The sequence below is a fragment of the Sylvia atricapilla genome, chromosome 1, assembly GCF_009819655.1.
Source record: "Sylvia atricapilla isolate bSylAtr1 chromosome 1, bSylAtr1.pri, whole genome shotgun sequence".
NCBI classification, from domain to species: Eukaryota; Metazoa; Chordata; class Aves; order Passeriformes; family Sylviidae; genus Sylvia; species Sylvia atricapilla.
The window spans coordinates 82,470,358-82,483,506 of NC_089140.1; the positions used below are offsets into that span (position 1 = coordinate 82,470,358).

The window sequence follows — 13,149 nt, forward strand, 5'->3', positions numbered from 1 at the left end:
CGGGCGGTCACAGTGGGACGGCGTCCTCCCCTCCTCGGGAGGAATGGGTCCCGGCACGGCTGCGCCGCTTTCCGAGCCGGGATCCCGCCGGGAGCCGCGCACTCGGCTCTGAGCCCCGGCGGCTGCTGCCGAGCACCGCGCCAGCCTCCAAGCCCCGCAGGGGGAAGACGGGAGGAGGAGGAGGAACCATGGGCCGGGCTGTCCCGCATCGCCCCCGGCAGGATCCGGCTCCGCCCGCGTCTCCCCGTGGGGCCGCGTCCCGCCCGTTCCCCGGAGGTTGCGGGTCGCCTCTCGGGGTATCGCCATTCGGTTCTCTGAGCTGCAGCCGCGACCGCAGCGGGGCCCCAGCCGAGATCGGCAGCGGGAGAGCGCCGGGGACCGACCCGCCCCTAGACGGCAGCGGCTCCCGCTGGTGCCTCTGCGCCCCTGAGCCCAGGGGAGGCAGCGCTTTGGGTTGTTTCTTGGGGCTGAGTTTGGGCGCAGCCAGTGCGCGTGTGTGTGTGCCAGGAGCTCCTCAGAGAACTGCTGCCTGGGAGTGGTGCCCTTACACCGACGGAACGGCATCAGCTGCAGCTGGAGTCGCTCCGGTAAGTGCCTCTGCATCCTCTATGGCACAGTACCTTGTACTGGCTTTTACTTATTTATCTGCCATCCATTTTCCCGTTGTGAAGGATTTGTTTATATTTTCTTTTGCTCACTAGAAGTTGAGAAAGTAATGTATGGAGAGATAGGGTGTTTGGTAGTTTTTTTATATTTTTATTTGGAGATTGGGTTTGGTTGTTTTACAGATAAAGACCTGCCAATGGAGAGCTACTGTCTTTGCTTTTAGTTAGTGCTTGTGAAGGAAAGGAAACCAAAGGCTGAAGTGTTTCTTGCTGTCTTGTGTGCCTGTCGCTGCTTTTGATACATCCTTGGAAATAGTTTTCTGAATGAAGAGGCACAATCCTCTGGATGAGAACACTTTATGGGAAAACTTGAATGCTGTCTCAAAACTGAAACAAAAGTGTTTTGCACCTGGTTCTCTAGAAAATGCATGTGCTATATCCCCCAGAATAAGCAAGTCTGGTCTTTTGTCTCCACGATGAAATGCAGCACCTCACTTGTGTTCCAGGCGGGCTCAATTTGTTAAGTTGCCTGCAAAAAGGGATGCTAGCAGTTAACTTTTACCATAAATACTTTCTTTTCCATTATTGCCAGACAGCAATACGCCATGACGCTGAAAAAACCCGAGAAAAGCCCACTTCCCTCCCAGATTCCGGGTCTCAGTGACCTTTCAAGAGCTCCCCATGAGGTGCCACAATCTGGGTACCATGGGAAGCGGATCAAAGAGACTGATTCAGCCTACCTGAAGCTGGCAAAGCAGGGAGGCCGACCTGGTAAGCAACTGTCTTGCTTCTTTGGTTTTCCTTTGTTTTCTTTGGCTTTACTTTGAGTGTGGTGTAAAATGCTCGTAGATGCTACAGGAGGATCCTCTGGACTTTTGAAATGAACTAGTGGAAAAAATGAGGAAATTAATTTCTTCCTAACAAAACAGCAATCTGAAAAAAAAAGGTAGTGCTTTTGCAACTAGATAAGAAGTCAGAAAGGTACTGGCTTATGTCTTTTTCTCTCCAGACCTACTGAAGCACTACACTCCTGTGGTAATGACATCCTCTCCAGCAACATATGCTGCACCTGACTGGTACTCACACTGTGCCAGTCCTGCAGGGATTGAGGAGTCACGGTAAGATTGCTGAGGCCCAACACATTTTGGCCTCTCTCTTCACCTTTTAACATTTCTGAATGCTTCTGTACTAAAGCGCAGGATTTGTAGACCTTGTCAAGCATCAAATCTTTGCTTGCAGGAGCTATGTTCCCTCTCTACCAGATTACATGGATCACAGAGAGTTTATGGCTGATGACCATCATGGAAACAGTTATGAGACAAGAAGAGGGCCTTTTGATTTTGATACAAAAAGTGTTTGGCAGCGGGAAGCTGAGGACAAAGAAAAGGCAGAGAAAAAGAAGGTAGGATGGAGAGACTCAGCCTGTGATGATGCTTTGTTTGTAGAGCTTGTGAACGCCTCTCTGTGTGGGCCTGTTGCTTCTTATAGGAGGGAATCTGTAATCCATGTGAGTTTCTGTATTCCAGAATCAACTTTTATATTGCACTTAGAGAACAAGAAGAAAGCCATGTTTTCTTAATTGCTGCAGGTGTACAGGTGTAGCGTAAGAACCAGAAATGCAGCTTCCCATCACATTATATGGTACATATACTTCAGTATAAATAAAAAACAGTAGTTAGTTTCTATTTTCTTATGCTTTATTTCCCCTGGAATTCGTTCTTGGTGAAGAGGCATCTTGTTTAGTAATCTTGTGTGAGGAAAAAGGAAGATAAGAACAAAAGACTATTCTGGAAAAGGAGTTTAATTTAGTTGGAAGTGCTAGGGAGTTCCCAAAGGTACTGTGCTAGCTGTCTTTGAATGAAAGATGTATCCAAGACAAAGTAAGTACAGCTCAAGCTATGCCCCAAAATATGCCCAGCTTTCTCTACTGACATGGATGTTTTGTCTTGGAGACCTCTCTGCTATCCTTCCTCTTTCATCCTCCCTGCCCCTGCCCAATTTAGATGCTGAAGCCTTATGCTTTTTAAACATTCTCTGTATTCTCAGTTGCCACATTTACCATAGGTCTTTGGGGTATACCTGGAAAGGCATTTGATGTGCTTGAACACTAGTACCTCCCTTCTTGAATAGAAGGGCAGATGTTGGACATTTTAGGAAAAAAAGTCCTCAGCCTTTGCTGAGATGAAGAACTACTGCAAATTAAGAACGATGTCTTGTGTAAATGGGAAGACCTCATTAATGAATAGGCTTGGGAATGTTTACTGAATCTGTGGCAACAAGCAATCAAGTAACATGTGTTTAAACTGTAATTTGCCTGATGTTTGTCATGTTTGTCACTGAAGCTTCTTTTTTTTTTTTTTTTTTTTTTTTAAATAGATTTAAGGCACTGAAAATAAAAACTTGACATACTGCAGTGCCTCTTATAGGAACAGAACTAGGATGGTGAGGAAGTGCTATTCCTCTCTCCATTACTTAAGAACTAATTACATTCAGTGCTCTAAGAGTCAAACTTAACTTTGATAACAGTAATTCGAGCCCATGTGCTGACATGTAAAGTGAAGCTGAGGTTAATTTCAATTTTGGTGGAGTTTGGTTGAGACCCAGTTTCATTCAGTCATGTGTCTGAAAGTTTCATGTGCTCCCAGTTTCATTCAATCATGTGCTTTATTTATGACTGAATGCAAAGTGAATATATGTTGTATATTCAGATTGCAAATATATTGAGGCCCTCATATATAATTTATGCTATTCTCCTGAAAGCTGAAGTTAAGTATTGTCTAAGGTTCTATATCTACCAAATCTTTTTCTGTAAGACTAGGTGCAAACACAGATTTTGTGTTGCTAGGTTTAGCTCTATCTCTGTACCACCATCTTTGCATTTGGCTGTGCTTCACGGCATCCTTTTGTACATTGAAAAGTGTATCATATATCTTGAAATGCCTCATGGTGCTTCTTTCACAGCTACTTCTTGAATATCCTCTTTTGGGAAGTTTCTATCCCATGCTCTTAGAGTACCTTGCCAAAGCGTGTTCTGAGTGAGACAATGGAACTAGCTCTACCAAAGAGTCTCAATTTTAGTTTTCCACCTTACATCTTGTGTATTGAAAGGTAAGAATAATGTATTTCAAAACACCACAGACAAAATTCTAAGGAATATTCAATTTATTTATTTGACTACATGATGACACTGCAGCAGCAAACTACCTCAAGTATTTCTGGTAGTATGAGACTGAATGTATTGAAAATATTTTTCAGTCCAGTGTGACTAAGCAATTATTCAGAAGAGACATGCATGATGCAACTGTGGAATTAAATCCCAAAGGGTGCCCTTAGGAACGAGTGCACAACCATTTAACCTCTAAGGGTACCTCTTCTGCTCGGTTTGGAAAACATTGTTCCCAAGTGGGCCCTTACTCTCAAGGTTTCAGCCTTTAGGCTACTTTCTTCTGAAGTATTAAAATCTTCACTGTTCCTTGTGGTTATTGCTGTGTAGAGGAGAACTGGAGATCTGGGGGACCATTACATGGTTCTCCATGCCACAGGATGGATCCTGTAGTTCCTCCCTAATGCCTTAATCACAGCAATAAGTATTATTCTTCTGGCAATTTTGCAAATCAGCAAAGAGTATTAGTGTATGAAGGATTTAGCCTTAGTGCTCATGGCAAAGTGATGGACTTCCGGCCCAGGGAGAAGCAGCCCATGAAAATCTCACAAGACTTAGTAAGACCAAGTGTCTTACTAAGTCCTGCAGCTGTGCAGCTGTGCTGGGACAGCCCCTGTTGTCATTACAGGCTGGGGGATGAACAGATCCAGAGCAGCCCTGCCCAGAAGGACTTTGAGGTGCTGGTGGATGAGAGGCTGGACATAGACAGCAATGGACACTCACAGCCCAGAAAGTCAAACGTGTCCTGGGCTGCATCCAAAGCAGCGTGGGCAGCAGGGGAGGGAGGGGATTCTGCCCCTCTGCCCTGCTCTGGTGAGATCTCACCTACAGGGCTGCATCCAGCTCTGGGGGCCCAGCATAGGAAGGACAGGGAACTGTTGGAGGAGTCCAGAGGAAGGCACAAAGATGATCAGAGGAATGGAGCAGCTCTCCTAAGAAGAAAGGCTGAGAGAATTGGGATGGCTCATCCAGGAGAAGAGAAAGGTTTGGGGTGACCTAATTATGATATTCCAGTATCTGAAGGGACCCTGCAACAAAGATAGAGGGACTTTTTACCAGGGCAATGAGTGGCAGGACAAGGGGGAATCAATTCAAACTCATAGAGTAGGGTTAGACTAGATGTTAGGAAAAAATTCTTTACTGTGAGAGTGGTGAGGCACTGGCACAAGTTCCCCAGTGAAGGTGTGGATGCTCCATCCCTGGAAGCATTCGAAGGCAGGCTGGATGGAAGTCTGAGCAACCTAGTCTAGTGAAAGGTGTCCCTGTGGCAGGGGAGGTGGAACTAGATGATCTTTAAGGACCCTTCATGTAAAACCATTCTGTGATTCTGTGATCCTTTTGCCTGTGCATCTTATGGCTCAGTTGGGTTGGGTTGAAAAAGCTGTGACCTTAAGAAGGAGGAAAGCCTGTATGGGTGAGAGGTCAGGTGGAGGTGTCATCAGGGTTTGCATCAGCATTTGGCAATACCCCTGTAGCAACAGTAAAGTTACTCCTTCATCTCCAAAGTCCTCTCTTTCAAGCACTTGCCTGAAATGTCTGTGTATATATGCATATGTACTTAGGTATGTATGTGCTGTAGAAAAATGATTGCTCATCTGATGTCAGGGTTTTACTTCAGAGAGAGATTTGAAATGTAATCTAGAATCTTGTCCTTGATCACACAGCAACCAAGATTTCATCTGAAAGCTTTTATCTTACCATGCTGGCTGCAGATATCCATTGTTCTTCACCTACTAGCCAGACACAATACATATTCTATGTCTTGAATCCAAGATTAAAAAATGTGTATTTATAATAAACATAGTATTTTTAGACTATATTGTTGCCATCTCTTCACAGAGGGAGAAAACACTTTAAACCAAGAACATTCTCTGTGTAATTTGTTTTATCTGGAAAATTTGATGGCTGCTGCTAAACAGAGGCTTGTCAGAGAGAAAAAGCCCCCTCAGCTGTAATCATTGGAGTGTAGCGGCACAAGAGTCTGCTTTTAGTACTGAATTTTCCCAGCAAAGTAAGAAATAGCAACTGAATGGATTGCAGGTGCCCTCCAAAGCCATATTCTGATGTGTTCCCTTGCTACTTTTGTCATTAATTAGTTTGCTTGAACAGTAAGAGAATGTTTTAATCCCTGTAGTTTATGCTAGCCTCTCATTTAATGCCAAAGAAGGTAACATTTAAAACAATGCTCTTGCTCACAGCCTTCAAGACCTTTCTCTTTGCCTTGCCTCTCCCCTTTTCTTTTCATGACTTTATTTTGGACAGTTTGAACCTTTTTCTGTCTCTAGTAAAAATCTCTCTAGCTTCTGCCCTCCCCTTGTCCTTTAATTAACTCTTTAATTACTAGACCTCCTTTCCTGGTGCTTTTGTTCGATGCCAAGAGGAAAATCTCATCTCTCTCCATTTGCTATTTGTGTATCCTGACTATCAAACTGAGTTGTGTTTCTGTGTCACTCTGCATGCCATCCTGCCTTCAGCATGTGGGAAATGTCACCTGAGGTCATTTTTGTCAGTTGAAACTGTAGGTAATTGTGTCCTGGATCTGAAACTTGCGTGTCAAGTCTGAAGGGGTCCAGTGTAGTGATAGAAGACAGTGCTACCATTTCTGCACGATAGGATGGCATTTTTGAAATGTAAAGCACAAATGGGCTGCTTCAGCAAACAGTTTGAACAAACTTGAAAAGCAGTTCTAAGCAGCTAATGCGGTTTTTAAACTCCAGGCTGGACAGAGACTCTCCTTTTCATCTCACATAGCTGTGGTATCACTGCATGCTCTTGCTAATCTCATCTCTTCTTTGATAAATGTCCCAGTCTGACTCCACTGAAGTCTGAAGGAGTTTCAGCACTGACCTTACATGTGTTTGCATTGATATCCTGGCTCAGAATCAGTACAACTGTCTGTCCTAGGCTTCACTCTCTTCCAGATAATAAGAACACGTACATTCTCTGAACATTCAGATCTGACTTTTTTTTAGTAGCCTCTAAATTATTTCATTGATTAGATGATTCAAAGGCCATTATACTTTTGTTTGCTCTTTCCATACTCAGTGTGCACAGGCTCCTTGAGAAGTCCTTGGTGTGTTCACACTTTGGAATCTTCTCCTTATAGAGGTTTTCACGGGTGCTTTGTAGTGTCTGCAATCCAAGTGTGACTGCTGTTGATGCATCTAAGTTTTGCACTTTATGATCTTTTGCTCCCTTAACTGTATTGCATCAGCTATGTCCACGTAGGTGGAAAGTATTGTTATCCTTAATGCACTTGTAAGTTTACAGAGCAATATATTTCACTTTTAGTTGCCCTGTCCTGTTTATTTCTAAATAACCTGCAACTAAGATATCTTATTCCATGGTGTGCTCTCCTGTGTTGCATGTTTAAGAAAACAAAATGGTCAAATAATATGTAGGTTCTAATTAAAAGGATATATTAGTGTAACACAAAAACTTTGTTAATAAGCTTTGAAAATTTTGTGCTATCTTCAAGACTTCCCCCTTGTCTCCTTCACGCAACAAAGAAGCTGTAAGTAGTTTTAAAGATGTAGTGAGTTTTTTAACTCAAAATTTTTAGCAACTGTCAATGAAAAGTATTTGGGAGTTGTTGAGGATATTTAATTTCATGCTTTTATTTGAGAAGGAAGTAAGTTCACCTTAAAGCAGCTGTTGGTTTTGAGCAAAGTTAAAATAAAGAGCTTTGGTATGTGTTGCTCATGTTTCTCCACAACTTACAAGTTTTCTCACTTTCGATTTGTGAGTGTGTGTTGTCTTTCCCTGACTTTTTAGGTGTCATCTTTCAGTCTTTTAGTCAATACTGAGTTTCTTTACCTGTCATTGGAAAGATGATAAAAGTAAAATATATTTTTCTGTTGTAGGCTTCTCCCAATATATATGTATTAGTTTGAATATCAAACCTTTAATTAATATACCACAACAGTTTTCTTATTATATAGGATGTTTTATGCTTTTTGGTAAAAAACAAAACCCAAATAAACTAAAAAAGAAATAGCAATTAAATTGTAAGCTAATGTCTAGTCCTCTTGACTTTAGTAAGACTGGTCTGCTTTCATATTCTGCATACAAAGAGGACCAAGATGAAGTTGCAATGGATAAGTTTGAATTTGAAGCTTAATTTTGGGTAGAAATGTGCTGTGAGGGGAAAGCTTGTGTAGAGCACATTGTGGAGAGAGCAAACAGTTAATGTAGAATAACTGTTCATGTAGAATAACTAACTAAGGGGCTGCTTCATCTTCTGTTACTCCTCAATAATCCATTACTATTACTTATAGAAATAATGTAGATAAGACATAGAAATTTGGACATATTTAGGTCGTTAATATCACCTTTACTTATGAAGGCAATGCTATCAAATAATCTTCTTGGCTATTTTTTTATAACACCTTTTTTTTTTATTTTTTTTTTGAGCTCAGATTTCTCTATCACAGGTAAAGCTCCCACCTATAAGCCCCAAATATCCAAGCAGAATGCCAACTGTTTCTACAAACAAGGAATTTAGTGGAGCAAATAAGCTTTCCTTCCCACCCATGTAAGTAGTATATTTATGAAAATCATTAAACACCTAAGCCTGCAATTATTCATATGTACAATTGAAATTGTTCCTTGTGAAATTTCAGGAATTAGTGGATATGTATATAGACTTGTGGATCTTTATTGCTGTTAACTTTGCTATCATATGTGATGCTAAAATAGTTTTAAAAGCATTTAAAACAGCTAAAATAACAGTACTTTAACTCATAAAAGAAAATTATTCAATATAACTTTGTTTGGAAAACTAAGAACAGAGTGGCATATCTTCATGTAGCAGATTTTTATGGTATTCTAAACTGAGTTTTTCTTAATAGCAGTGAACAGGTGAAAATTATAATCTACATTGTAAGTTCTGTCAGTGTAGGTTACAGAGAAACAAGTAGGACTGACGCTTTAGAGAAAGACTTAGACATTAGAGCAAAAATACTCTAATGAACACCTGCAAGATGTGTTTTAAGCACATTTTATGTCGTGTGTGATGTGATGTAATCGCATCATCAGCTGTGTGCACAGCTGAATTGTTTCTGCATACTTTGTATTAAAAATTTTATTCCTCAGTCATCAGTAATCCTAGTATGTTTTTGAACTAATGTTGCCAAATAAGTGATTAAACTGTCAGATGAATTTAAGAGAAAATTTGTGACATAATTTAACTTTTGTGCACCACAGAATGAGTACTGTCAGCCTCTGTCAGCCTTTTTCACTTACACTTTCTTTATGGGAATTCCCTTTTGTACTTTTTGCCTTTAAGACCAGAACTATGTAAGCATTATACATGTAAAATTCCAAAGAAAGAGATGGCTCTTCTCATGTAAATTTACACAGTACTAAATCAGGCATAGTTCTGTGCTTTTGTTTGGTTGGTTTTGGCTTTTCTTCTTAGATGATTACACGTAGAATATATGTTTTGTTATTTATAAATAAATTATAAGGCTATAAATGGTTATATTTTAAAACTAATACTATAATTATAAATAAATTATATTATAAGGCCTTTTCTGTGCAGAATACAATTTTTCCACCTAGCCCATTTTTGTTTACTTTTGCTTTTGTTTTCCTTTAATATATTTGCATTTACAGGCCTGCTCAGAGAAAAAGTGAAGCAGTAAATTTTAGCAAATTAATAAGCAATGGTTATGGGACTGACTGGTTTCAGCAGCGTACAGGATGGGAAAAAAAGATTAAAGAAACATCAGAAAACAGCGAGCAATCTGAAGGTAACGTTATTGAAAGCTGATTTAAAATGAGCTGGACTCTCAAGGTAACAGCAGAGGGCAGCCTCAGTATTTGTGTGTCTCTGAATATGGTGAGACACATTGAATTATTGTGCTTAGTTTACAATACCCTATGACCAGCTAAAGAAAGAAGTGCTCCTGTTTGTAGTCAGCGAAGGCAGGTGCTTTCATGGGCTTTTTTCATCTCTACAATTGCAGTATGCTCTGTTCCAATCCAGGGGCTTCTCTGGGATGTGTTTCTGAAAAATGATGCAGAGACACAGCCATCCTGCCTAAATTTAAGCAGACTGTAAAATATTTGTTGCCTCTTTGTTATGAATATTCTCTTGCCCCTAATATTTTTCTGAAAACTTCTGTCAAAAGTGTCATTGGCACTCCTGTTTAAGAAATTGATTACTGTTTGTAGAAATTTGTCAAAACAAATATATGCGCATTGTTGAAGGCAGTGGAATTTCAACAATTTAAGAGAAAAATGTTATCCAGTGTTCACCTTTGCTTTCAAACCTTACTTTGTCATGGGCAATAGTACCAGCTATGAAAGACTTCACTTGGAAACACTTAAATAGAAAGGTTAAAGGGTGGGAAAATTTCACTTACTTCTGTCAAAGACCTTTTGCTTTGGTAACCATGCTGCTATATCAGTTTTCTATGGCAGTTTTTGGAAATGCTGTTGGACCTCCCATTACGTGCACATTTTTAATTTGTGTCAGGGAATCCTTTTGTATGCACGAGGCATTCTCATTATTCCCTTGACCTTGGTATATTAATGTATGAAAGTCTTAGAGGCCAGGTATTTTAATTTCTCTGACACTTCAGCTCTGTCTGAATTAATCTTTTCATCTTCCATTAATGTATCTACAGTTTTTTGAGTTTTTTTGGCATGCAAAACCTCTTCCTCCAGGTGAGTATAAGGAGAAAACAGAGAACTAGAAGTTGTGTGATTTTGTTCAGAAGAAAAAATATCATAAAACTGAGGGATGAAGCCAGATCTCAGTCTGGATCTGAAGGGGAATGCATAACCTTAGAAGCCACTCTTTAAGTTAACTTAAGTATCCAAACTCTGATCATGCAGAGGATGCTACTTTGAGAGGCTCAGTGATTCAACAATTCAACCATGGAGTCTAAAAGTTCCCTTCCTCAGCATGAAAGAAAACCTTGAATATTCTTCTTTGTTTTCAGATTCTATTTACCTTTCTTGTGTGCTGACATTTTTCTTTCCCATTACTGTGAGTAAAAGGGGATTTCAAAATCTTGATTTGATTAATTTGGTGATAGTTGTTTTCTTTAATGATTCTAAAGACTTCTCTAATGAGAAGTCTAATATTTTTGCTATCAAGAAGAGCAAAGTTAAGGCACCTGCTGGAGAGATCCAGTTCCTGGGAATTAAATGGGAAGATGGACGGCGTCATCTTCCTACTGATGTCATCAGCAAGGTAACAGCAATGTCTCCACCAACCAACAAGAAGGAAACACAAGCTTTCCTAGGTGCCATATGCTTTTGGAGGATGCACATTCCTGAGTACAGCCCGATTATGAGCTCTCTCTACCTGGTTACCTGCAAGAAGAATGATTTCCACTGGGGCCCTGAAAAGCAACATGCTTTTGCCCAGATATATAAAGAGTTATAAAGGAAACTTGAAGATTTTTCAGAGTAAAGTTGGTTTGATTATACCACTTAGGCAATAGAGAAGAAAAATAAGGGTACACTGTAAAGGCTGCTGAAAAGTCAGTGTGATGTATAGACTGACATATAGATACATCTAATTTTTGAGTTGCCTTTGTTTTTCAAAGTTTTTGATAATGTGATCCCTGCTTTGCTTTTATTGCCTTTGTTTGCAATCATAGCTATTCCAACTGAGATTGGTTCTGTATCTCAATGTAAAAGGAGATTGCTTTTAATGGTCTTAACACCATGGTTTCATCCACATGTGTATCTTCATTCAGTTTTGACCTTGTCCTTTTCATTCTTTTACATGATTGCTGAAGGTAGTACTTTTACTTTTTTCCCACTTGTGTACTTTTTTCTGTTCATCCAAAGCAATTGGCAGCATGAGTACCTTGCAGCTCCCTTTTGAGATGACGCCTTCTCTGTTCTCACTTGCACAGAATAAGTCCTAGACACATCAGGAAGGAAATACAACCCAGTCCATATGTAAATCTATAATCCCTTTGTTTTGGATACAGATTTACATAATACTGCAAATTTCTTAGGCAGCTTGTTTATCTCGTTAATTCCAAATTAAAAGTAGAGGAATTTATCTGTGTTTTGACATGAGAAAGAAACCATAAATTTTAGCTGACCTTTTTATTATTATGGTTAAAGTTATTCTGTAAACTTTATTATTTTTTTTTTCTATTGCAGATTCAGAAGGATCTGAGTCACCACCAGCAAGCAATGAGTTAAAGCCATCGTTTCAGGGATGTAATAAATAACTTAGACTGTTGGGGAAACTAGAGCCTTGTATTGCCTATATAGACCACTATTTGCATCTTGGCTAGATTAGTTTTGTAATTTCACTCATCCCTAACTGAGAAGTTTTTGAGATGGATGAACTTCACTGGGCTTGATAACAGCAAATTTTAAAGAACAGGCAACAGTTGTCAGTGCTTAGTCCTAGACATTTTCTTGATATAATAAACAAAATAAAGCAAAACTGAGGTTTTCTTCTGCACAAGACTCCTGCTGCTTTGCTGTTCTCAAACAGAGTTACCATATTGCTGCTGACTTGAACAGACACAGGCATGCTATTATGTGTCCAAATCAGCAAGTTTCTTTAGTTGAGTACAGCTGTACTCATGAATTATGCCACTAAGAAAGGTGAAGGGGAGCTGTGTGGTACGGGATGAAATGCAGATAGAAAGAATTGAACTGGTACAGACACTTGCAGTAAAAAAGTCAAATCAAACCTTCACTGAAAAGACTGCTGCTTCATCCCAAAAGCTTGTTTACATTGAACAGATACTCAGCTTTCTAGGACAGTTCTATTGCTGTGCCTTTCTGCACAAGAGCTAGTTGATCAGTCTTAGTGTTTAACCACATAATTAAAGACCTGGTGGCATTTCCTGGTATAGTCTTGTTGTCTAGAAGCTGAATCGTTGGTTAACAGTGCTATGGACTCAGCTATCTATGATGTCTGCACACTCAGCTGTTAGATAAAAGAATTATCTATCCTGAAGTCTTGACTGCAAGAAAAATATATGCTAGATCACTGTTTATGCACACCAGCAGAAGTTTGTACTTTGAAATAGCAATGAATAGAAGTTGTACTTTAATATTTTGAAAAGTTAAGATATACTGATATTTCAACACTGGCTATTTTTTCTACTTGGATTAGGATATATCCCTGAAACCTTATTAATAATTAAATATTGATTATAAAGTTCAATAGAAAGTGGATGCAATTTCATTACCATTTATTTTTGCTAATACCATGAAAAGTAGACTCCTAATTTTGGATTTCCTCTTCAGATTACATTCAGTACATCTTACACCTTTGAATCCAAGTCCTGAAGATTCTAAAATTTATTACTAAATATAGATTTCTTTGAACAGAATGTTTAGAGTATTTGGCTTAATACTACTCTTCTTTAGAACTTCGATCTAAAAATT

At 39.6% G+C, this 13,149-nt stretch overlaps 1 protein-coding gene across 1 annotated transcript; it reads left to right on the forward strand.

The window, feature by feature from the left end:
• Positions 1-1,210: 1,210 nt before the first annotated feature.
• C1H7orf57 (chromosome 1 C7orf57 homolog) lies at positions 1,211-9,759 on the forward strand. Its single transcript, XM_066313346.1, has 5 exons — positions 1,211-1,376; positions 1,615-1,723; positions 1,845-2,007; positions 8,202-8,302; positions 9,385-9,759. Exons 1-5 carry the CDS (start codon positions 1,211-1,213, stop codon positions 9,539-9,541), a joined length of 696 nt encoding a protein of 231 aa, XP_066169443.1. The 3' UTR covers positions 9,542-9,759.
• Positions 9,760-13,149: the final 3,390 nt, after the last annotated feature.